At 37.7% G+C, this 26,000-nt stretch overlaps 3 protein-coding genes across 3 annotated transcripts in view; 2 read left to right on the top strand and 1 right to left on the bottom strand.

Moving 5' to 3' along the window:
- nbas (NBAS subunit of NRZ tethering complex) overlaps window positions 1-5,217 on the bottom strand; it is a 220,608-nt gene extending 215,391 nt beyond the window's left edge. The window contains exons 1-3 of the mRNA XM_042503247.1: window positions 5,115-5,217; window positions 4,150-4,201; window positions 2,441-2,477 (exon numbers count right to left, since the gene is read on the bottom strand). Of these exons, the coding sequence (XP_042359181.1) occupies window positions 2,441-2,477; window positions 4,150-4,201; window positions 5,115-5,207 (182 nt within the window). The 5' untranslated portion in view covers window positions 5,208-5,217. The remainder of the gene's footprint in view (window positions 1-2,440; window positions 2,478-4,149; window positions 4,202-5,114) is intronic.
- A 298-nt stretch (window positions 5,218-5,515) lies between these two features.
- On the top strand, window positions 5,516-15,146 carry ddx1 (DEAD (Asp-Glu-Ala-Asp) box helicase 1). The gene is made up of 26 exons (XM_042503859.1): window positions 5,516-5,561; window positions 5,672-5,723; window positions 5,844-5,907; window positions 6,290-6,319; window positions 7,240-7,336; window positions 7,588-7,635; window positions 7,728-7,811; window positions 7,949-8,032; window positions 8,145-8,221; window positions 8,311-8,383; window positions 8,503-8,579; window positions 8,666-8,780; window positions 9,064-9,202; window positions 9,511-9,571; window positions 9,701-9,799; window positions 10,367-10,456; window positions 10,725-10,913; window positions 11,066-11,117; window positions 11,326-11,472; window positions 12,291-12,382; window positions 12,463-12,535; window positions 12,667-12,739; window positions 13,047-13,089; window positions 13,174-13,269; window positions 14,158-14,278; window positions 14,460-15,146. The coding sequence occupies exons 1-26, from the start codon at window positions 5,546-5,548 to the stop codon at window positions 14,588-14,590; spliced, it is 2,223 nt and encodes a 740-aa protein (XP_042359793.1). The 5' UTR covers window positions 5,516-5,545; the 3' UTR covers window positions 14,591-15,146.
- A 1,014-nt stretch (window positions 15,147-16,160) lies between these two features.
- Window positions 16,161-24,983, top strand: LOC121955449. Its single transcript, XM_042503415.1, has 3 exons — window positions 16,161-16,289; window positions 17,051-17,161; window positions 17,878-24,983. Exon 3 carries the CDS (start codon window positions 17,918-17,920, stop codon window positions 24,458-24,460), a length of 6,543 nt encoding a protein of 2,180 aa, XP_042359349.1. The 5' UTR covers window positions 16,161-16,289; window positions 17,051-17,161; window positions 17,878-17,917; the 3' UTR covers window positions 24,461-24,983.
- The last annotated feature ends 1,017 nt before the right edge of the window (window positions 24,984-26,000 follow it).

The following is a 26,000-nucleotide window of genomic DNA, read 5'->3' as shown; positions in this document are numbered from 1 at the left end:
AGTACTTTTATCTGAGAGACCGAATGAGAAATAACATATTTATCATTACATGGAATTGCGAGCATGAGTCCATTAGATTACAAAATGAAAAAGTAAGTAAGCACAAATCTAAATAAAACCTTAAATCTAAATTATAAAATAAACTTAGAATTAAATTAAATGAAAAAAAACATAAACAAATACATATTTTTCCTCTTACCTGTAGTGCTGTTTATCAGTTCACATTGTTTTGATCTGAGTTGTCGAGTGTTGGAAATATCGGCCGTAGAGATGTCTGTCTTCTCTCCAATATAATGAAACTAGATGTCACTTGGCTTGTTATGCTCAAAGCAACAAAAAATAAATTTGAAAATCTCAACAGCAATGTCTCTTTCCAGAAATTACAACCCAGTTATTCAAGATAATCCACAGATGTTGTGAGCAGTTTCATGGAGGGACTATTTTCTTTCAACCGAGCTACAGCCACCAACCATATCATTGCATCTATTCACTGACAAAAGGCTGGTGCTTGTGACAGCGCGAAATGTAAGCCTTCATGTCGAAGGCAGACATCTCTACGGCTGATATCTCCAACATTGCAACTGCAAAACAATCTAGATTATTAAATAGCACAACACAAAAGAAGAAAAATATGCATTTCTAATTTTGGGGTGATTTGTTCCTTTAAGTGAAAACACATTTTTTTTAAATTGTATTAGATTAAGTTCAATAAAACTACATACAAATTAGTTTAAAATGTCAATTAAGTTAAATGAACAAATGTAATGCAATTAAACTAAATAAATTCAATAACACTAAAACTTCAATTAAGTTAAATTAAAATTTGTAATGAAATGAAATTCTGAATGGCCGCTTGCTAACATCTTGAAATTTTAAATGAATTAAAGTATTAATTATAAAAAAAAAGATATTCAATCAAACTCGAGTATATTTAATGTAAATTAATTTACAGTTAAATTAAATAAAATAGTAATAAATTTAATTAAAAATCAAATGGCCACTAAAATTAGCTTGATTCATTGATTACATTTGGTGATTATTTAATGTACACTTAATAAACTGCCAGAAATGTGAATCCGAAAGCGCATTATTGGAGTAATAACTCCACAGACAGCTGAGATATTTCAAGTTCATCGGCAGTGCAAACGTATATATGGTATTGGATTGAATTGTTTTTATTTGTTGCTGAGTTAAAATTATGCTTTTTAAAGTTCATTGTCGTTGTATTTTGGTCTTTTCTGTTTTTGGGCTACAGAAAAACTGCTAGAAGCTTCTGCTGAAAATAGAAATGTCACAGCATGTGGAGGGCGGTCTGCTCACTCTGTTTGGTAATTTCTAATAAAATCTGCGATCCTTTCTCATCCAAAAAAGGAAGAGAGCTAAAAGACAAGCAAGGCTAGAGGAGTTCTTAAATATTTAACAAGGTTATTGATGGTGCTAGCTAACCAACTGCTGAGCGGATAAGCAGGCCGCGGTGCTGCAGCATTAAAGAATCCACTGCTGGATGAATCCAGCCATCTGTTAACAGGCTCCAACAGATAGTGTGCCGTGAGAGCAGGGTGTAAACAAATATATACATCTTAAATACAGGATTTTATCTATGAAACTTTGGTGCAGAGGATCTCAGGAAGTACAGATAGTTCTGCTCACATTTGTTGCAAATAGATGCAAATAAACTTTCCCTTTAATCTAAGTTAGGAAAAAAATAAGACACCTAAAGCCCTAATATAACGTAATATTTAATTCAGTACACCCCGACTAAACTGTGAAACCACAGGCAGGATAATTCCCAGAGCAAAAATGTATTTGCTTTAGCTTTTATTGTCATATTTCCTAAATTGTAGCTTCTGCAAGCATGTGGCAAATTAAACTTATCTGAAGGATTTGCACTGAGGGAACAAGGTACAGCTTTAAGCTGTTATTTACAAATATGTTGATTCCAGGTTAATATTATGTGGCTGTAATTGAACTGAACAAGGTTACATCTGATTATTTACAATGGGTAAAAAAAAAGTGCTGTGATTATTTTCTTTTTTAAGTAGTACAGCGTAAAGTGCTGCTATAAGGACACAGCACTATATCCATCATCCAGCATTAAAACAGAGTTCTCATTGTGTAAATGTTTAAGTTCTTTTGTAGCACATTACAACTGGTCCTTGAAAATTATTTCCTTGATCAGCGCCTGGAAAATGCACTCACATGCACATCACATTTACATTCAAAAGGTCCCAGATTCATATATAAGCTGACTGACAGACATTAAAAAGAATAACTGTGCTTATAATTGTAAGTGGTTAAGCGTGTATAGAGTCACTGTATGATTCTAAAAATCATAATAAGCAGCATGAGTCACGGCTTCATGAGCCATGTCAGTCCTTTACGCTGAGTAATAATACTGGTGCGTCTTGTGCACCTGTCAGCATTATAATGATGAACTTACCTGTACCACAAGTAGTGCAAGATTAAGCGGAATGGCCCTGTAAGAAAAAAGTAATGAGATATTTTATTGATTGTGATAGAGTCTGTCTCTTTTCACGACCTGAATTGAGATTAGAATCTGATTTTTATTTTAATGATCGCCCATAAAATTAATAAATGCATATCATACGCCACCAGAGGTCTGTCTGTGTTAATGGAACAGGCAGCTGTGCCGACAATAATGGCAACTACAAGGCTGGGACACGTTTTTTGACCCCACGGGAGTGTGGGGTATGACACATGCACAATGTCACTGGAAATGCGATGTTGGAGGGTTACAGCAGATGGCGCTGAAAATAAAGGTTTAATGTCTGCTCAGGTGCTTTTTGGGTGCTGTATTTTTAGCCTCCTTCAAAGTACTCAGCCTGACAGAACGTTTGGATATGCTCACATTGATTGTGGCATATATACTATAGAACATTTGCACGTAGACAGCATTTGTTTTTGGTTCTCTATTACGGGCTTTTTGGTTCTATGATAGTGCGCCAGCTACTGAGCCATTCAGCACCTACAGACCAGCTTTCCCATGTGTTATACCCCAATATTGTGATGTCATTTGAGACTGTGACTTCTCCTCTTTTGAACTCCCTTGGAGAACTTTACAAGACTGAAAACAGCCAATCAGCAACAGAAGCCACTGGCAATGGGAATGCACTCTTTAGTCTGTTACTAGCAGGTTTACTCATGTCTGAAAAAAACTGTGTTAGTGTTAATTTTGGTGGGAAAGGGGTATAAATCACATTAACTTTACTAAAAGGGCACTTAATAATTTTTATGTACCTCATGGGGCTCCTTGAGGACACTTTTGCATGCTTTTTTCAAACATGGGTGCACCAAGAGGGACAGTACTTGTGATAGTGTGAGACCTGAAAAACAGTCTATTTACCTCTATCCACTCAAAGGATGTCTTATTATACCAGACAACAGCACCTTCCAGAACTAATAACCATGTTCATCAATGACTCTGACACCTCCTACTGTAGGATTTGGGATTAATACATTTCCTGAGCTATAAAGAAACTCATCACAGTCAAGCCAGCATAATCTTGACTGTGCAAACATGCAAATGTGATGAGGTATAATGTGTTAAATAATTAAGATATCTTGCATACTAAGGCCTATGATAAGATCCCTATAATGCATCCTTTCTTTATTTCAGACTGGGGTAGATATGTAGATTTTGAATTTTCTACAACACATACAGAAAAAACCACAGTAGCTTCAACTGCAGGCGAATTTAGCAGCAAATTTCAACATAGCTTGGTACCGGTCCTACACTGTATTCTGTTGAAAGCAAACTCAAGACGTATATTAAGTTTGAAGAGTTGCAAAGTAGGTAAGTTCTTAATGTCCTTGTCCTGTTTCTAGTATAATTTGTTGATACATACTGTAACCTTTCAGTTCTCCTATTATTTTATAAATTACTGATGTATACCGTAACTTTTGTGCGCATCTATTATTTTTTTTTTTTTGCACTGAAATCAGGGTGTCTTTGTAAAAGAGAGATTGCTCTCAGTGGCCTTCCCTATTTCAATAAAAAAGTAATTGCTAATTTCAAAAGCGAACACATATAATCTAGAAAGGGTCAACGGTCAGATGTTAGGTATATATTAAAGTGCCCCTTTTCAACATGAGTTTCATTATTAGGATACAAAAAAAATCAGAACTTACCCGTGACTGCTTTTGCAATAAGTGAGGTGTTGTGCTCCTTGTTGCCTCGTAACTGCAAATGTTAGAAAGTGAGCCTGTCAGTAGTGTCGAGGTCATCACTCATTATTGGTTAACACTGAACTTCAAAAGGAATAGCCATGAATTCTTTACTCCGTAATATCATTTATGTATGACACTGCCAAAGTTAGTCTAGCAGCCACATACTTATTAAGCTATAGCTTCCTAAAAGACTGTTCGTTATTTCTGAGAGGGGAGTAAGTGGTGCAAAAAGGAGGAGGCATGTCAAATATTTTGACTAATTTAACTTTAAATGATTATATTTTGTATCTATTTTACCACCAATTTAATCAAAAACATTGCCAAAAGTACACCATTTATCATAATCTGTAAAAAACAGAAATTGTCATTGGATTTTCAAATTTCAGACTGTATTTGGACAAATCATGTATGATGATTATGTATGAAGTCCATCAGAAAAAAAAAAAAACACATCTAAGCTTTAAATACTGACATGTCATCAAACTCACTTTATATATATATATACTCCAGCATTAAAACAGACTTTTAACTTTCAAACATCAAAGGGTTTAAAAACCTAACAATACATTTTTGGTGGAGGGAGAATTTTACGTTTTAAAGTCATTCAGGGAGACTCAAAGAAGATAAACCAGCTCCTCCTGTGATAAATAAAGAACAGCCCCTTAATGGCGCAAAATACGAACGTTGTCTCATAAATGGAATTTAACTGCCTTTTGCACAAGTAAATATAATAAAATATGAAAACGACACTATATGTCGACGTGAGGACTTATCTAAGCAATGTATGTTCATGCTACGTGGCTTTGAGCGGTTTAACCCCACACAACTGATTGCAGTTGACTTTCGGGGACCATTTTTACAAATAAATGTTCGACAAAAATGCACATAATAAACTGAAAACGGTTAAAAATGAAAGTTTGGCAAACCTGAGTGTCCGTCTCCGGCGGCCATTCAGTAATAACAAGTAAATCGTACAAAATGTTTTCATCTTCGCTTTCTATCAAGCTTTCTTCGGCCATATTTACTTGAACTCCAGCTGTCAGTCGTCTACGGCGAGTCGCAGGGGACAAACATATAAGGGGACCGCGTTTTGAAACTGTAGCTCACCGCTTAGAGAAAATTAATTATAATTTTAAAAAAAACACAATAATGGCTTGCTACTATGATGTGATATTAAAATATGAGTATGTGCTCCTGACTGTCTCTGCATATGCGTGGTAAAATGTTTAGTGTACTTTATAAACTAACCGTTAGTTCGCTAAGCGGAACCAATGGCGTACATCTGCTGGAGCAGCCCACTAATAGAGTTGCACCGAGACACGTTCCTTCCGGTTCAGCTGCGTTCGTAAGAGCAATCATGGCAGCGTTTTCTGGTGAGATATTTTTATTTATTTCATAATGTTGACGTCGCGTTTGTGTTTTACTTCACATTTAGAAGCTGCAAGAGCGTACTCAATTCTAAAATATGTCTTTTGTTTGGCAGAAATGGGAGTTATGCCTGAAATCGCGCAGGCTGTGGAAGAGATGGACTGGCTGTGAGTAAAGCCGGCCGGGATATTTTGCTAAATCATGCCTGTTTTTTTTGCTTTCTGTCCTGTTTTTTTTATAGCTGCCACTTGTTGCTGTAACAGTTAACACTGGACTATTTATCTCAGGCTACCTACTGACATCCAGGCAGAGTCTATCCCCCTTATTCTTGGAGGAGGAGATGTACTTATGGTAAGTTTCAAGATTAAAAAATCTTTGTCTGTCTGTCATATAGTGACAGAAAACTCCTTCTGCTCGGGGCTCAAACAACATGAAAAAAGCATTCACGCCCACAAGACTCACATTAAATCACACAACAGTTCTATAGATCAACAAAACCACGTGTGCAAAGTTACATTGAAAAAGTAGTGAGTATTTTGCCATGTTTAAAAAGTATATAGTGATGGAAATAAAACGGTCAGAGATGATGTGAAACGTTTGTCCGAGGGGAGTTGCTGAAACAAGTGGTGAAGTGGGTGTGAAGTTTTGCACTTAACCTTTTTGTTTCTGTTTCCTTCAGACTCAAACTTTACACTTTGCACATTTAACATGTCATTCTCTTCTCTTTTTTTAGGCAGCAGAAACTGGTAGCGGCAAAACAGGAGTAAGTACTTGACAGGCACTTATTTTTAAAATACAACTTAAAGGCATGGTTCAGATTTTTGGGAGTGGGGTTGTATGTGGTATTTGTCCATAGTCAGTGTATTAGAAACAATAAGTGTATGTCAGCTCGCCCACAGTTTGGAGAAGCAAGCTGGAGTCTGACACAGAAAAAAAGTTATGTACTGCTGTGGATTGGGAGTCAGCAACATAATCTGTTTTAGTCACCTAAAAAAAATCAATAGCAGTTTTAAGTTTGCACTATATTGAGAGTGTTTTTTACAGCTTTTCTATTCCGTTACTTTCCGTTACATGTTCCCCGTCTGTTGTCAAAGCCACCGGACTCCATGGAGACAAATAGTCATTTTAACTCACTGAACACTGTAGCTGCTGATCTTCTGCTGCTTTGATCAGATAGTTTGTTTGTGTTATTGTGTGACGTCTGTGAATCTGAGTTAACCCTTTTTAAATAACACAATAACACAAACAAATTGAGCTCATTGAGGCAACAGTAGACCAGCAGCTTCCTAATTTAGCAAAGTTAAATCAGTATTTTTATTTTTATTTTTGAAAAGAGCAATTGAATTTTCATTTTCCCTTTTGGAAATCAGTGTCTGACCTCAAAGTAAAGCGGTGAAAATACTCTTAATATAGCACACCCTTAGACTGAGATTGATTTTTTTTTTTAAGCAGCTAAAATAATTTTTTTTGCTGACCTCTGTAAAGCAGTACAGTGCTTAGCTTCAGTGGCGGACTCCAATCTGCTTCACCAAAGAGGGGGTGTGCTGACTGACATCTACTGTTTGTAACATATTGACTATGGATAAATACCTCATCAAACCCCACTTAACAAAATCGTAACTATCCGTTTAACCACTGCAGGATGCATGTAAACATTAAGGCACATCTACTTGCCATCCTCAGGCCTTCAGTATCCCAGTGATCCAGATCGTGTATGAGACCCTGAAGGATCAACAGGAGGGCAAAAAGGGCAGAGCGTCCATCAAGACTGGAGGAGCCAGTAAGATCACTCTAATATTAGTGACTTATTTGGTTGCAGTCAGGGCTGCACAATACATTGATGTGATGTAAATATCTTGGTACGAGTCTAGATTGAATTGTAGATAGTACTGTGAGTTTTGCCACCTCCTGGTTTTAACCCTCTGAACCCTGGATGGACATACCTTGTCTGCTGCTTTCAAAAACCTTTCACAACTTTTTCAGGTCATTTCCTTGTCTGTATTTTTACCCTATTTATTTCTAATTTTTCAGTTTTCAACAGCTGGCAGATGAATCCTTATGACCGTAGTACAGCCTTTGGTAAGAGGAGAAAAATAAGCATGTAGTGTCATATACCAGCTTGATACTTTGTGGCCTCTCCCTCCTGACACTTTTTGTTTTTACCTCTACAGCAATCGGTCCAGATGGACTGTGTTGCCAGAGCAGGGAGTTCAAAGAGTGGCACGGCTGTCGCTCTACAAAAGGGGTCACCAAAGGTGTGTAATGCACACAAATACTTTGAACAAGGCAAATTGGATTTCAAGGCAGAATGCGTGCATTTCACAGAGAACCAAATTTTTATTTGACAGACTAACAATGAAAGTATCTTTTTTTTTTTTCTTTGTGTGTCCAGGGAAATACTACTATGAGGTGACCTGTCATGACCAGGGTCTGTGTCGCATTGGCTGGTCCACCAGTCAGGCAGCCCTGGATTTGGGTATGCTCCTCTGCACGTCACAATTGCCATGTTATAGAACATACAACAAGTAAAATATACTGTCTTGATAGAAAAATATTAAATCAAATTAAAACTCTTAATTTCTCTCTAGGAACTGATAAGTATGGTTTTGGTTTTGGAGGGACTGGAAAGAAATCCAACAACAAGCAGTTTGACAGCTACGGAGAGGTAACAATAATTTAATAATATATACATATGTAAACAGTTAGGAGTATCATTGTCAAACCTGTTTTCGCTTTGGCATTTTGTCTCTGCAGGAGTTCACCATGCACGACACTATCGGATGCTACTTGGATCTAGACAAGGGCCAAATTTCCTTCTCTAAAAACGGTAGTCTCACTACTTATCATTGTCATTATCATGATTGTGCAAGTCATGCAGGCTCGGTGTTGAATAAGCAATTTTACTCATGTTTCCTGCCCCCTTCTCTCTCTGTTTTCCTCCTTCAGGTAATGACCTTGGTTTGGCGTTTGACATTCCTCAGCATGTGAAGAATCAGGCCTTCTTTGCCTCCTGTGTGCTCAAGGTAACACATCAAAATGGTGCAAAAGAAGCCAAACTGGTGCCTGATTTGCATTTTAAAAATTGCTGTTTTTCTTATCTTTTTGCCAGAATGCAGAGCTTAAGTTCAACTTTGGTGGAGAAGACTTTAAAAATGCCCCTAAGAGTGGGTTTGTTGCCCTGGACAAGGCGCCAGAGGGCCACATGGTCAAATCAACTCAGACAGGTGTGTGGATGCTACCTCATTTCAAGTGCAGCAAGAAAATATAACGTGGTTATTATGTTAATATCATACACTCATACAGACACCAGAGATAATTTGATGATGACATTAGATAATGCATTAGATCTTTTCACAATAAAAGCTTTCTTCCACCAGGCTTTTTAAAACAAGACAACAGAGCTTTATTTTTACTGTAGCTTATGCACGTATGAATTCATCACCACTAAGACAATGTCACTGGCATATTCCAGTGTTGAATAGTTGTTTTTGCTCTGTGTTTGTGCAGGAAGTGCCAAAGTGAGTCAGGTGAAGGCATCATCCAACGCTCCCAAAGCCCTGATCATTGAGCCGTCTAAAGAATTAGCGGAACAAACCCTCAACAATGTCAAGCAATGTGGGAAATATGTGGATAACCCGAAACTCAGGTATAACTAAACAGAGCTGGTGTCAACATTTGTCGGCATAAATATTGTAAAAACTATGAATTGTACAGAAAATGCACATGTAATAATGAGCCACGTCAAAACTATGCCTGCAGCATTTTTGGATGCTATAGAATTTCAAGTTATTATATTATTGTATGTACTGTTTTACTTTAGTCAATGCATGCTGCAGTTGTTAGGGGTTTTTGTCCAGTATATATGTAGTTCTTGTTTTATACCAGCAGATGGTACCAGTGCCTAATTTTAAATATTGACATGAGCATATGCAGTAATTGGTTGATCTGTCACAGGAACCTGCTGGTGATTGGTGGTGTGGCTGCCAAAGACCAGCTGGCTGCTCTGGAACAGGGGGTAGGTGATATAAAGTGTCTACAAACACACATTTAATTGAGTTTACTGAGAGTTTATTAAGAGAAAAAACAGAGTTAAAACCACTTTTCACTAACAGACGTCCCCTCTCCTGTTTCATCTTATTATTAGATTGACATTGTTGTGGGAACACCTGGCAGACTGGACGACCTTATATCCACTGGGAAGCTCAGTCTCTCCCAAGTGCGCTTCCTGGTCCTGGATGAGTGTGTATGTACAACACATCTACTGTATTTTAAGGGGACATTTCACACCAAAATCAAAAAAAATTTCCTCTTACCTGTCGTGTGGTTTATCAATCTAGATGTTGTTATTTGCCAAGTGTTGGAGGTATCGGCCATAGAGATGTCTTTCTTCTCTCCAATATGATGAAACAAGATGGCACTTGGCTTGATGTGCTTAAAGCACAAAAAAATACTTTGAAAAACTCAACAGCAATGTCTCTTTCCAGAAATTATGACCTGGTTACTCAAGGAAATCCACAAACCTTGTCGTGAGCAGTTTTCTGTAGGAACTATTTTGTTTTTACCGAATCACACCCGCCAACCAAATCCTGACACGGAAGGAGGCGTTCACCTTCTCATGTAACTCTAACTCTGTAACTCACAGCAAAATGATCTAGACTGATTAATGGCACTACAGGTAAGAGGAAAAATCTTTGTTTTTGATTTAATTTTCACAACCTATAAAACTGACTGTTTTTTAAATCGTTGATTTTCATAGCATAACAATCCCTGAAGTCAGTTATTATTTGTCTGTGTTCTCTGCATCCTTTAGGATGGCCTTCTGACCGCAGGCTATACAGACTTTATCAACAGGATCCATAACCAAATCCCTCAGGTCACTTCTGATGGCAAGAGGCTGCAGGTAACACTGAAGATAAACTGCACGTATAACAATCACTTTTTAAACTGCAATCTAGGCAGAACAGTTTGATGACATTCAGAGCAGTCTTTGTGTATTTTCTTCAAACTTTTTATGTGCATTGCAAATGTATTGTATGTAAAGAAAACTCTCTGGTCTTCACCAGGTAGCACATAAGATAAAATATATTTTTTTCTGTAAGACAGGGAAAGTCCAAGTGAACTCTTTTCAAGTTGTGTCCATGTGCTTAAATTGACATCGTCTCTCCAAGGTGATCGTTTGTTCAGCCACGCTGCATTCATTTGATGTGAAGAAGCTGTCTGAGCGGATTATGCACTTTCCCACATGGGTGGACCTGAAAGGGGAGGACTCTGTCCCCGAGACTGTCCACCATGTAGTGGTGCCTGTCAATCCCAAAAGCGATCGTATCTGGGAGCGCCTGGGCAGGAACCACATCCGGGTGAGTCCGTCGTGTCGGGCCAAGGGCACAATGGATGGTGCTGTTGATGCACCGTAGAGGATTTAACACATTCATTAGCTTGTATCTTGCTATTTCTTTAGATGATTATGTTGACAAAGCTTTTCTCCTTTTATCTGTTTTGCTTTGTTTAGACTGATGAAGTTCACGCCAAAGACAACACCAGACCAGGAGCCAATTCTGCAGGTATGAGCAGACACAAAGCACAGTTTGCAACATTTGAATGTATCACTCAAGGCTGATGTGTCAATGATATATTCCTTGAAGGGCATCTCTTATCAGTGTACATCACATTAACATTAACAATAACATTAACAATAACACAGATATCATGTAGTCATTGCCTTCTATGAAAAGACCTGATTTAGAACAAAAACGTGCGTGTGTGTTTTAGAAATGTGGTCAGAAGCAATCAAGGTGCTGAAGGGCGAGTACACAGTGAGGGCCATCAAAGAGCACAAGATGGACCAGGCCATAATCTTCTGTCGCACCAAGATTGACTGTGACAACATGGAGCAGTACTTCATTCAGCAGGGTGGAGGTAGGAGGCATTAAGCCCACTAAAGTTTCACTTTTCTGCAATCAGTGAACCTGATATTTTAAAAGTTGCAACATCACATTGCATACACACACCGACTGTTTACATGCATAAAATATTCTGTTTTTTGACATTATTCCTCAAAAGACTATATTTCTACTAAACTTTTTTTACATGGTTTATGAAGGTGAATGTTCAACTAATATTCCTGTTTACATACAGCCATGTATACTCAGATTAACATGCCCTGACATGTTGTTCATTGTGTCAAAATATGGAAGAATGGAACTTGCTGCTTGTTTCCATTTTTTTTTTGCTTTGCATTTAAATATTTTTTTCAAAGTTTTCCACCATTGATAGATGTGTTGGACTGTTTTTACATATCTTAAAAACCTGTTGACATTCAGGTCTTTCATACTGTTTACAAGATGGGTTTCTCCTTGTGAACAAGACGTGGGCTTTTTGTTTAGGCATGCATCTCTATCCCAGCTGTGCAAACTGGTGGCTAAATGGGTTTCGTACAACACAGAGCTACACATAACAACAGGCAAGAGGCCGTGGGATGCAAACTTCAGTAAAAAGCATGATATGTTTATTCCGAATGCGCTGTATACATGACCAAAGAGTGCTCCTGGCTGAAGTCCAACATGTCTTAAACTGAAAATGCTTTATTTCGATAAAACCCTAAGTCCGAATATCAAAACAGAATATGCTGTTTACATGACCTGTATTAAATTCTGAATAGGAATACAAGTGTGCTTGTAAACGTAGTCACTGATAAAGAATATAGACATAATCTGTTGTTGGTTTCCTTTCTTCAGGTCCGGACAGTAAAGGCCACCAGTTCTCCTGCGTCTGTCTCCATGGTGATCGTAAGCCCAATGAGCGGAAATCTAACTTGGAGCGCTTCAAGGTAAAAGAACAATTTAATGGTAACCATTTTACAAATTACAACTTGTCTGTCAATGTTAAAACATCTTCCTGTGCTCTCAGAGAAAAGAAGTGAGGCACTTGATCTGCACAGATGTAGCTGCCAGAGGAATTGACGTCCATGGGGTTCCATATGGTAACTATATTCCACTCCTACATACCTTGATTATATGCAGTGTTCATTAAAAAAGAATACTTTGCTGTATTTTGTATCTTTAAGTCCACTTTCTGCCATCAGCTCTGACAACTTTCATCTTTGTTCTCCAGTGATTAACGTCACCCTGCCAGATGAGAAGCAGAACTATGTCCATCGTATCGGTAGAGTTGGGAGAGCCGAGAGGTGAGCACTGGCATTCTTGAAAATGACTCAGTTTGTGTGTTACGGCTCAGAAAGTGTTGGAATTATTATATTTTTTACGTTGTGTGATATATAGCGTTCTGAAAATCACATTCATGTATAGAAACAGTCTTCATTGTAACTTAGTTGCTTACTTATGCTCCCTTTGTGTGCAAAAATAGATACATCCGTCTCAAACATTTTAACCGTCTTTGCCCTCATACTCACGTAGGGGTCAACTGATACTGATTTTTCTTTTTCTTTTTCTTTTTTTTGATTTCAAATCATCTCCTTTCCTTTTAACTTGCAGAATGGGACTGGCCATCTCCTTGGTTGCTATGGAGAAGGAGAAGGTAGGGTGAATAATAGACGTACGCTGAAAACTAATTCTGATTAGGTTTGAAAATAGTTTGACTTGAATTTTTCTGAATTGGTAGGTGTGGTACCACGTTTGCCCAAACCGAGGCAGAGGCTGCTACAACACCCGGCTGAAGGAGGATGGAGGTTGCACTATCTGGTACAACGAGAAAGAGGTGAACAAAGATGCAGACACAAACTTAATCAGGCTGAGGCAACGTGTAAAATTTGTTGTTAGGAATAAAACTGATTCAGCAGAGAGATTTTTTAAATTATTTGATAGGAAGCAGATGCATTTGTCATCCTGGCAGAAACAGCACCCCAGGGATTGGAGTGTGTCTGTTGTGATATCTAATGTATTTATATTGAAACCCTAGTGAGCAGTTAACCCTTTGAAACCTGGGTCAACATCAGTCATCTTGCGCTGCTTTTGGCGCCTTTTACTTGCATTTAAAACTTTGAAAACTGAGCAAATTGTGTTGCTTTTTTTAAAAAAAAAAAAACATAGCTAAAAAGCCAGTTAGCAACTTGGAAAGATATGTTACATAAATTGCAATAAATTATGAAACAAATGAGAAATAAGAAAATTACCTGAAAAATAGTTTTTTAAAAAGAGAGAGGAAATATTAGTAAGTTAATTAATAATAGTAGAAATGAAAAAGAATAAAAAATAGGAAAATGTAAAAAAAAAAAAAAAAAAAATAAATAAAAAATAATGATGATAATAATATATATATATATATATATATATATATATATATATATATATATATATAACTATTATAAATAACTATTTTGCCCATATTTATTTCTTTTTTATAAGTATATAGTTATTTGATTTTTTTCTGACCTTTTTTCTTTTTCTTTATTTATTGTTAAATTTCAGGTACTTCTCTGGTAACTTGTTACTTCTTCCTGTGTTTTGCTCAGCTTTCAAAGGGTTATAATTTTGCTTCTTTTGAAAGCACTGAAAGCATTTTTGACCCTGTCACAATTTGATATCTTTCTGCACTTACCTATTGTGGACTAAAAGTGTGTCCTTTGTCCATTTTCTCTCACTGCAGCTCCTGTCAGATATTGAGGAGCATCTAAAGTGCACCATCACCCAGTGTGAGCCAGACATTAAAGTACCTGTGGATGATTTTGATGGAAAGGTCACCTATGGTCAGCGTAGGGCATTGGGAGGTATGTGTTAAACAGTCACTGATGAGTGTGTTACCCATACTGGTAGAATGGTTTTCAGTTCCAGTTACTGCTGGTTTTTGATATACAAACTATCCACAGTTATTGCATGGATTCGCTGGTAACTTGGCTAAACACATATATTACATTGATTTTGACCAACAAATCTGTTACGCTTTACTAGGTGGTAACTACAAGGGTCACGTGGACGTTTTGGCCCCAACGGTCCAGGAGCTGGCAAACCTCGAGAGAGAAGCCCAGTCTTCCTTCCTACACCTGGGATACATGCCGAACCAGCTTTTCAGAGCCTTCTGAACACACCCCAATCAGCACAACACTGTATCTGCCCTGATACAAGATAAAGAAAAATAGAACATTTTAATGTGTGGCACCAACAAGATGCAATTATGCAACCAAGCAGTGGTTAAGTATCAACATGTAAACATAAGCTGTAGATGATTTACATTAAAATGTTAACTACAAGGTGGCAAAATGCCAACATTTCCCAGTTTATGCCAAACTTCTCTGCAGTCTATGTCAAAAGGATATGATTTTTCTCCTGTATTTGTGTCATTTCTCTCAAAAAGTAAAGAATTTGTGCTTTGGAAGTCAAATGCTTCTCAACATTCAGTATGTAGGCTACAAGGCCATCTCAAAAGCCTTTACTGCACTGCTTACAAGAATATTACAGAGAATTATCCCTGACATCTCATGCTAACACTAATGCAAAACCTAATTTGTAGGATTTTTTTTTTGGTTCGTATGGTTGAATGAAATATTTGAGTTTTCTTATGGAGTAATTGGCAAAAAAAAACCTATGTATTTAAGTAGCTGGGTGTTTTCTTTGTTGAAATAAACGGCTGTTGCCTGCTCTGTTTGGATTTATTTTTAGATTTACCACTTAGAAAGGCAATTGTAAAAGCATCTCTTGAATTTATTTATTTTCCAAAGTGCAAAGCAAAGGCATTATATTACATATTATATGAAATTAAAACTTATATAAAACTTTTAAGTTGTTTTACATTTTTTTAGTTAGAAAAGTGAGCTTCAGTGGTAAAAAAATCAAAGGATCCTCTCTGACCTGATTCACAAGTTAGCTGAAATTTCCAATAGGTTCCTTTGGTGGGAGACCCTCACTACGACCATTCAAGTGTTGGTGAGATTTTCTCATACGCTTTTTGAGAAATACAAAGGGAGAGTCCCCTCAAACTACATAACAAATTTGTAATGTCCCCATATTATAAATAAATCAAAGTTGTTGTTTTTTTTTTAAATGTTAGATTTTATGAAATTTTCAGTGGATTCCCATTAAGGATGACCTTACTGTGTTCAGACACATTTGGTTTATTTGATATTTATTTGAAAACACCTGTCAGAAAGTTTTTTTTATATTTTACCTTTTGAACCTTGCTCTGGTCTAGTTCTTAAACTTACTATTTGTTGCAGCTATTTTATATTTGCATATTCATTGCTTTCTCACCTTGGTATGGTAATTCTTACTTGGTGCTTTGTGCCTGCACCCCTCTTTGTATTGCAAATGGTGCACAGCAATTTCAGCCAGAATGAAAAAAACTTTATCTCTTATGGTACCTTATCGAAATGTGATTAAACTGTACAATTTTCGAGACATTTCAATCCAAATTCAGCTTTGATTTCTCATTTATCTAATAGTAATAATACATATTAACTTTATTTTTATTTTTATTTATTTTTTTTACATACATATTAACTTTATTCCGATGTAGGCTCGAACTACGTGACGAAACCGGAAGTGACGAAACGTTTCGAAAACGTTCCAACTTCCAAATCTCTCGTTCTTAGACGCTTTTATTTTGAAATCTCCCGCGCTAAGACCTTCTTTTTCCGCCATCTCTTGAGGAAGAACCGCATAAATCGCTGCTGCAGTTGAGAGACTTTAATCCTTTAACTGTGCATGAAGATATCGTTTGGGAAACAGTGCCTGGTTGTTAACATGGTTCCGTGACTGATCAGCCCACAACTCAACCCAAATTTGGTAGGTATACAGACGTTTTTTATGCTTTATTTCGATCATGGCGGGGGTCGTGCTACTCTCACATAGAAAAACATGGCAGGACTCGCCTCTTTCTCCTCATCAAACAATGGCTGAAAAGTGAGCAATGATCAGCCGTTAGTGCGATAATCGCAAAAAGAAAAGAAACAATGGCGGCAACAACAACAACAACAACAACAACAACAGCAACAATGTATTGCCATACACAGCAATGGGAAGCTGGCATGAACATGGATTGTAACTATTAATCTGAATTAACCATTCCTTAATGCAGAAAAAATAAATTAGTTTACACAGGTCACCAGATTTGGGACTTTGGGGGTAGAAAACGAGATGTTGACATTATGCCATCTTAAATGTGTTCAGATGGGTTCATCATCTGGAAAAGATGCACTCTATTGATATTTGTATTAAAGATGGGGTCAATGATTCTGTAGAGAGACTGTTGATAATCGAACTCAAAACCAAAACAAACAGTTACAATTTTAATATATGTACAAGTGTGAAATGAGCCTTTTTGCAAAATACGTTCTTGAACTTTGAGTAGGCCTACTTTCAGTATATTTTTAAACTTTTGCACTTGTACTTGAGTAAGATATTGAATGCAGGGCTTTTGCTTGTAACATTTTTTCTATACTGTGGTATTATTACTCTTACTGAATTAAAATATCTGAATACTTCTTGGAATGCCCTGCAAGCTTGGCATGCTTGAATTAACAAACATCCAAACTTGTTTCGTTCAGGGTTGCCCTGTACCAGCACAGACCCATTGTCTGTCCAAGGAGGGTGCAGACCTACAGTGTGGGCCAGACATCTGGAGGAACTCTCAGCTAATCTAAATCATGTCTCATGAGGTATGTTTCAAACTAAATTCTAAAACACTACATTTACAATTGTTTAGAGAGAAACTCCGTCGGTTTATAAAAGTTTATATTAATTTGGCTAAAGCTTTTAAGCCAATTTATTCAAACAGTTGCATCCAAACCAAAAAGTAGCAAGACATTTCTTTTAAACAAATAACTAAAAGCATGTACAGTGCTTGAAATGCTTAGAGATGTCTTAATCTTTTACTGACACATGAGTACGTACTTACAAAACTTTTTAACCGGGGTTTAATTAGTCTTAAATATAATAAGTATCCATCACTACAGGAAAAGTAAAACATATCAAAACACATCAGCCCCTGCACATTGCTGCTTGGGAATCACTACTTCTAATTTCTAAAGAAATAAAGAAATGCATATCACTTAATTGCAATTAAAATAGTGTTTTACATAGAATGACCAATCATTTGACCAAGGCAGTGTCAGATATTGCTTAATGCCTATCACAAGTAACAGAGAACCAAAGACCTCTGACTTTTTCTCATCAGCAGTACAAACACCCGAAGGTATTAAATTAACAAGAAAGAGACAAACCCACAAATCCTCAGATTTGGGAAGCCACAACTGTAAAAAGTTTGGTACTTTAATGTGATAAATGTTAAACGATTAATACATTTAAATATTGTTTGAGGCTGAGATGCAGTGTATATCCTTTATTTCCTTTTTTTCTCCCTAACTAAACACAGGAAGACACGTGACCAAGAAGACACCAGTAGATCACTATAGATGAAAAACAGAGACAACTGCAGGATAAAAAAGATGGATGCCAACTGTTATCCCATTTGCACAAAGATAGGTTTGGATCTGGATGTGACATCAAAACTAGGAAAGAAAAAAAAACTCTCCCTGAAGCTACTGACGAGAGCTGCGGTTTTTGAGATACATACATTTGCAACAAAGAAAACATGCCATAATTTGTCACAAACTCTGTACGACATCCTTGACTATAACTTTGATCTTAGCTCACAACATCATAGGCGCTGGGAATTTTCCACAGCAACTGCATTTGAAATCAAAAAGTTGGTCAAACAATATCCTAAAGAACATGACAGAGAAGACGAGGTCTTTAAACTGCCATTTGTGCTTGCTCAAAATTCATCAAGTCAACCAAAGAAAAGACGACGTCTTGAACGTGAAGAGGAAACACAGACGGCAAGTGATGTACAAATTAACTGTGACATGGAACAAGAGGGAATGGAAAGAGAATCCACCTACACTGTTCCCCTTGAAGAGTCTGATTTAGATTCAAACATTGTCAATGAATATGACATGGAACAAGAGAAAAGTGAAACCAAGAATAGCCTCTCTTGTTCTCAAGGAGAGTCTGATCTAGACTCAGACATTGGTAATGATTGTGGCATGGAACAAGAGGAAAACTCAAATATGAATACACCACCTGCAAGTCAACTTGAGAAAAGAGGCCTCTGTGGTGGTGAAGACCAAATACAAACTTTGAGAAATGCACCAAACAAATGTGACTTTGAACAAGAGAAAATGGGAATAGAGAACAACATCTGGAAGTTGCGTGCGAACCGTGTAAAAGAAATACTCTCCTCGCCAAACAAAGAGTTTGGAGCATTCTACAGATCAAAGAAATTTGGCCTTGAATTCGATGTTGGATTTGGCCCAAAGAAAAACATCAGTGTTGACACGTTGCCTAATTGTGTTCTTCTTGAAATTGCTAAATTTGCCTTAGCAATTAATTCATCCCAACAGGATTTCATCACGGAGATTCTCGAGTACAACATTGACTTTGGCCCACAGAGTCAGCACCAGAAGAATCTTTTTGCATGTGAAATTATGAACAGAGTCAAAGAGCTGCAAAATTGTGAAGATTCAGTCAAATTCTCAAAAGAGGTTTTCCATCTCCCCATGTCATCAGTGAACATGACAAATCAGAGCTTGGGCAATGTCCATTCTGAACCTGGCAGTGCATCGAAAATGGAGAAGTGTGTTGTTGCTCTGGTGTTTCCTCCTGATTCACATGCTGAAACCAAAGAACATATGTCAAAAACAACTGTGAATCTCTATCCCTTCTGCAAGGAAATAGGTCTGAAGCTACATGTTAACCAACATCACCAGAGCAAAAGACTGGACATCAACAAACTGACCAATGGAGCAATGACTGAGGTGGCAGACTTTGCAGAAAAGTTGTGTGGAACATTTGAGCAGATCTGTCTTGACATTCTTAGGCATAACTTTGATCTTGATTTGCAAAGTGGAGATTCTGACCTTGCCAGAAATATTCTTGCAAAAATTCCTGCTATAATGGAGCAAACAAATCTGTCAAATTGTTTTAGCATCGAGAAGAAAATAAAGGGCACAAGAAAAAAACCCTTAAAATATGTAAAACTGGATTGCGAGAACAGCCCAAATTTAGATAGAAGTAGTGCTGGTTCTTCTGAGGCAAGTAGTGTTGGCTCCTCCAAAGCAAGTAGTGCTGGTCCTTGTGGGGCAACAGTCACAAAGCAAAATGATAACAGTTACACTGGCATTGATCAGGAAGATAAGCATAATATAAAGCTTTGGAAACTACGGGCCAATCATATAAAGCATATACTTTCAATACCTCACGAAGAGCATTGTCCACTTTATTCTTACTCCAGGTGCAAGAAATTGGGCATTGATTTCAATGTAGGCTCTGGAGTAAAACTAAATCTTGATCTCAAATTACTGACCAATGGCATCATGGTTGAATTGAACACCTTTGCCACAGCACTGCTATCAGCTCAAAGGTATTTCATCACAGAGATACTGGAGCATAATTTTCACCTTGACTTTAACAGTGAGCTACAGCGCAGTGCCTTTGCACTGCTAACTCGGGACAAAATTAGAGGAAAGAATTCGTATAAAAAAAATAGCCCTTCTCGAATGAAAATGCCTTTTGAACTCCCTGACCTAAGTAGCATCCCTGAACCTTCCAGCTATTGCCCCAAATGTCATCAAGACAGAAAACATATGCTTCTTCAGGATAAATCTGACACTGGTGAAATGCATTATACTCGTCCACATATCATGACTAACACAGTCTCTGCTGATTTAAAATGCACCACACAAAAATCTGCAAAGGATCCGTCCTCAAACTTCTCAACAACAGAGGACATAATAATGGACAGTTTTCCTCTCTGCAAGAAGATAGGTTTGAACCTGTGTGTGGACAAAGAACAACCTGAAGATAAGCTTTCCACACATGTATTGACACTTGGGATAATGGTTGAAGTGGCTCGTTTTGCCAAAAGAGTGTGTGGAACAAAAAATAAGATAATTAATGATGTCCTTGAACACAACTTCAACATGCAGGGACAAGAAGTGAAATTTGCTGAGCTGTTCGTCAGAGAGCTGTCACAAAATGATGGCAGTCCTGCTTGGTTCAGTAAGGTATATACAGCTCAAGAGTCTACTCACAGACAACCTGGACATGTAGGTAAACTGAAGTTGGATGCTGTCATGCAGAGAAGTGAGTGGAGGGAAAGTATCAAAAAAAGAAGGCTTGGACTGCAAACAAAGAAGGAACAAGCCAAACTGCCAAGTCATAATATCAGTGAAGAAAAGTCAAACACAAATCACCAAAGCAAAGAAAACTCCCTTCCTTTCTGCACTGACATATGTTTGGATAAAGACATAACCTCACAGAGGTCTGATATTCTCAGACAGTCAAAATCAAGTTGTCTTGGTAGTGGGGAACCTTTCGTGAGCCTCACCTACATCAGGTCCAGTTTACCAGCCGATAAGTCAAAAATGAACTCATCTGCAAGTCAGCCTGATCAAAAAGGGCTTTGTGGTGGTGAAGAGCAAATACAAACTGCAAGAAATGAACCAAATGAATGTGACATTGAACAAGAGGAAATAGGAACAGAGAACAACATCTGGAAGTTGCGTGCTAACCGTGTAAAACAAATACTCTCTGAGTTAGGTCCCTTCTACTGGTCAAACAAAGTTGGCCTTGAATTCGATGTTGGATTTGGCCCAATGCAAAATATCAGTAACGGCTCTTTGCCCAACTCTGCTGTGCTTGAAGTTGCTAAATTTGCCCTTGCAATGAATGCATCTCAACAGAACTTCATAATGGAGATTCTTGAGTACAACTTTGACTTGTACTTCCAGAGTAAATACCAGAGAAATATTTTCACATGTGAAATGATGGATACAGTAAGACAACTGAAAGACTGTCAAGACACAGTAAGATTCTCAAAAGAGATCTTTGATTTACCATATTTATCGACAGCCCAGGACCAGGGAGTAGAGAATGTGGGAAGTATTGAACCTGAGCTCAGCAATGTATCTAGAATGGAGGAGTGTAATGTTGATCCCATTGGCCATCCGCATTCACATTCTCAAACCAAAAAACATATGTTACCAATCACTGTGGATCCATATCCCTTCTGCAGAGAAATAGGTCTGATACTACATGTTAACCAACGTCATCAAAACAAAAAACTGGATATCAATACATTGACCAATGGAGCAATGAATGAAGTGGCAAACTTTGCAGAACAGTTGTGTGGAACATTTGAGCAGATCTGTCTTGATATCCTCAGACACAACCTGACACAGAGTGGAGATTCTGACTTTGCCATTAATATTCTTGCACAAATTCCTGCAATGGCTGAGCAAAAGACTCTATCAAAGTGTGCACAGGCCTTTAGGAAAATAAAGAGGAGAAGAAAAGACTACATAAAAAATGAGAAACCGGATGAACAGAATGATCAAGATTTAGATGCATGTAGTGTTGGTTCTTCCCTGGCTTCACTCATAGACCAACATAAAGACTCTTACCCTGACACCACATACCAAAAGGAGCTCAATTTATTGCTTTGGAAATTGCGGGCCAATCATATTCAGGAAATCTTCTCAATACCTCATGGAGAACATTGCCCACTTTATTCTTACTCCAGGTGCAAGAAATTGGGCATTGATTTCAATGTAGGCTATGGAGTAAAGCAAAATCTTGATCTCAAATTACTGACCAATGGCATCATGGCTGAAATTTGTACTTTTGCGACAGCACTTCTGTCAGCCCAAAAGTATTTCATCACAGAGATACTGGAGTATAATTTTTATCTGAATTTCCATAATGAGCTGTATCGCAGTGCCTTTGCTCAGCAAACTTGGGATAAAATCAGAGCTCGGGTTGCATATAAAGATTCCACCCTTCGAAGGAAAATTCCTTTTGAACTCCCTGACATGAGGTTTGTACAGGAGCCTACTTATGAGAAAACAACCCATTGCCCCAAATGCTATCAAGAGAGAGAATATAAGATTGGTGAGGAAGAAACTGACCCGAAAGACATACTTCATCATCTTCCACATACCATGACTGCTAAGGTTTCTGCTGATGCAGACAGCCCTGCACAAGAGCTTGAAAAAGATCAGTCCTCTGACCTTCCTCTGACAATAGAGGAAATGATAATGGACAGCTACCCTCTTTGCAAGAAATTGGGTTTGAACCTGTGTGTGAAGAAGGACCAACCAAAAGATAAACTTGACATGTATGGATTGACAGTTGGGATAATGGTTGAAGTGGCTAACTTTGCCAAAGAATTGTGTTCAACAAAACCCAAGGTTATCCAAGAAGTCCTTGAACACAACTTCAGCCTTGGCACACAAGATTGGCGACACATGGATATTATACAGCTGTTCCGTAGAGCGATGGCACAAAAGGATGCTGGGCCCACATGGTTCAATGAAGTTTTTGTTCTTCAGACATTTTCTCACAGAACACAACCTGAACATGTGAGTACACTGGATGAGGCATCTGCTTTGCGGATAAGTGAAAGGAAAGACACTATCAAAAAAAGGAAGCTGGCACTTCAATCAAAGGAAGAAAGAGCCCCACTGCCAAGTTACACTTCCACTGTGGAGAAATCAAAAACAAAAAATCAGAGTAGGGTACCAGTGAACTGCTTTCCCATTTGCACGGAGATAGGTTTGGAACTAGATGTGACATCAAAATCAGCAAAGAAAAGAAAACTGAACCTGAACCTATTGACTGGAGCTGTAGTCTTGGAGATACATAAATTTGCCTCAAAGAAAACAGGATACTATTTGCCACACACTGTGTTTGACATCCTTGACTTTAACTTTGATCTTAGTTCACAACATTACAGGCGCTGGCAGTTTTCCATAGCTACTACATCCAAAGTCCAAACCATGGTCAAGAATTATCGTAAATATGGATACGGAGCGGACGAGGTCTTCAAGTTGCCATTTGTTCTTGCCCCCAACAAGAGACAAAGTAAGAGACTTAAAAAGTATTCACGGAGAAAAGCAAACAAGAGGACGAATAAGGGTAGAGGTAGAAATCAAAAACATAAACTTGATCAAGTTTGTTCTTCTCAGGAAGAACCAAACATGAAAATGAATGAGAATAGATTTGTACGTCAAGTGAGATACTGTTCAGATTCCAATCAGCTTCATTTTCTGTATGGTTTCAAAAATAACAAGGAAGGTTTGTCCCATGACAAGAACACAGAGTTCTTAGCAGATGAAATGATAGAGCCAATGAAAAGGAATCTTGTGGATGTAGCTTGTGGCAGTCCTCGCCGGGAAAACATACAGATTAAGAAGGAGGAGCATGATCCACAGTATGACAATTTGGAAATGGATGCAGAGGAAAAATATCACCTGCAATGTGATGATGTCGAAACAGAGTCAACCACTGAAGATGTTGACCCTCTCCAGGCAAACATGCAGAATACAAAGGAGAACAATTCACAACATGGCCATGTGAAACTAGAATCGTACTCAGAGGAAAACTATCATCTGCAATGTGATGATGTCAAAACAGAGTCAACCACTGAAGATTTTGACCCTCTACAGGGAAACATACAGATTAAAGAGGAGGAGTACGACCCACAATATGGCAATATGAAATCGGACACAGAGGAAAATTATCATCCACAATGTGATGATGTCAAAACAGAGTCAACCACTGAAGATGTTGAGCATGAAGTCTCAGGTCAACCTACAGAACCTCTTGAATATACCTCACTGATATTATGTCCGGACTCTGAACGACAGCAAACAGAATCAGAAAATCGATGTGTCCAGTATTACGTTCTGGCTGAACCACAAGGATCAGCGGTATATGCAAACACCTCGAGTAATATAAAAACTGGAGTGAATGCTGAAGGTGTTAAGTATTTAATCCCAGTCCAGGCAGTGGGATACCCCATGATAACCACAGGTCAGAGTAATGAGAGCACATTGATTGAACAAAAGCAAGAAAATGTGCCAGCTGGCTCACACCATGATGGAGTTAAAAAATGAAACAGTCATCTTACAGGAGTTAGAGCCTTAGTGCTCCTCAATCAGTGTATGGGACATAGCCGGAAATTCTTTAGTCTTCTTTTTAATTTTTTTCCTTTTCTTTTTTGTACAATTTGAGTTATGGTATCCTTTTTATTGTATTTTATTTCTTTTTGGAGAGCAGATTATTGTATTGTATTTGTTAAGCTGTTGTCATTTAAGACAGTCGCACCTGTTTTCTGAAAGTGCGTGTTCTCCTTATTTTTCGACTTGTTTTGTCACTGTATTGTATATTAGTGCCTTTTTGGAACTCGTGTGGTTACAGTGGAAATAAAATATGTTGTTAATTACAAAAACTGGGGCTAATAGTTAAGTTTGTGATGTAAATTTAGAAATATAACTGCACCTGTACTTTATTCATAGTTTGAATACACTGTATAATAGCAAATATACACTACAAAAAGCAAAATGACCTGGATCTGGATTGACTTGTCTATTGCTCATTGATGATTGATTACATTTTGTATAAAACTGTGAAAAATCCCATCCTCTTTGGTGTGTTCTTTTGAAATATTATGAACCTGTACCGAATAGGATTGATGTGTTGTTGTAAATTAAATGGGATGCAGAGTTATCTAACTGATCTTTTGTATGTGCTTATTGCTGTTTTAAAAGTATTCAGTACTGACCGTTCTACCTCAGATTATCAAATATTCTCAATTTGTCGTCAGAAATAGTTTTTTTTGTTTTTTGTTTTTTTTTAAGCATACAATTTAGCACAAAACAGGTGATGGACAGTGGCTTTCACACATGGGAAATGGGGCACTTTAGGTTTCCCCATCTGAAAGATTTGGGCACCAAACAATTACCTGCATTGTGGTGAATTTGTATGCACTTGCCTTTTCTGCAGGTATTTCATCAAAACAAAAGTAGTCTGCTTCTTTCAGGTTTTATGGGGGGTCAGGGGATCTTCAGCTATACGGCCTTCACTACAGTGCTTGTAAAAATATTACAGAATATAGGTGGAATCCTTGATATCTGATGCGACACAATGCAAATTTGTTGAATAAAATATTAAATTTTACCTCAACATAAAGGACAGCTGCATGTTCTCTTTTCTGAAATAATCTGCAAAGGACTGAACATTTTGAGTTTTCACAAATGTACATCTGAAGACTGAAAAAAATTGCCATCAATCATGAAGCATCCTTCCTTGAATTCATTCAGTGTGCACGCTCATGTGCAGTACTGCAAATATATTGTAGAGGTTTGTGATGAATAAATCCATCTTTTACCTCCTTTATTACTATGCACCAGAAAAGAACAGGCAGCAGGGAAACGATTTCATGAAATGCTGCATATATTTATTTGTCACACTGCTCTCTTAATTCTAAAACACTTTTATTTTGAAGTCCCGCCGCCCTCCCCGGAACTTCCTTGGTCACTTCCAGTACACCCAGACCTGCAGTGCCATTGTTTACTCCTTTCCTCGACAGTCGAGAAGACTTTTGAGCCTTTATTTACACATGAAGACATCGCCTTGGAAACAATACGTGGTTTT

The sequence above is a fragment of the Plectropomus leopardus genome, chromosome 16 (assembly GCF_008729295.1).
Source record: "Plectropomus leopardus isolate mb chromosome 16, YSFRI_Pleo_2.0, whole genome shotgun sequence".
Taxonomy (NCBI): domain Eukaryota; kingdom Metazoa; phylum Chordata; class Actinopteri; order Perciformes; family Serranidae; genus Plectropomus; species Plectropomus leopardus.
This window is presented reverse-complemented; position numbering and strand designations above follow the sequence as displayed.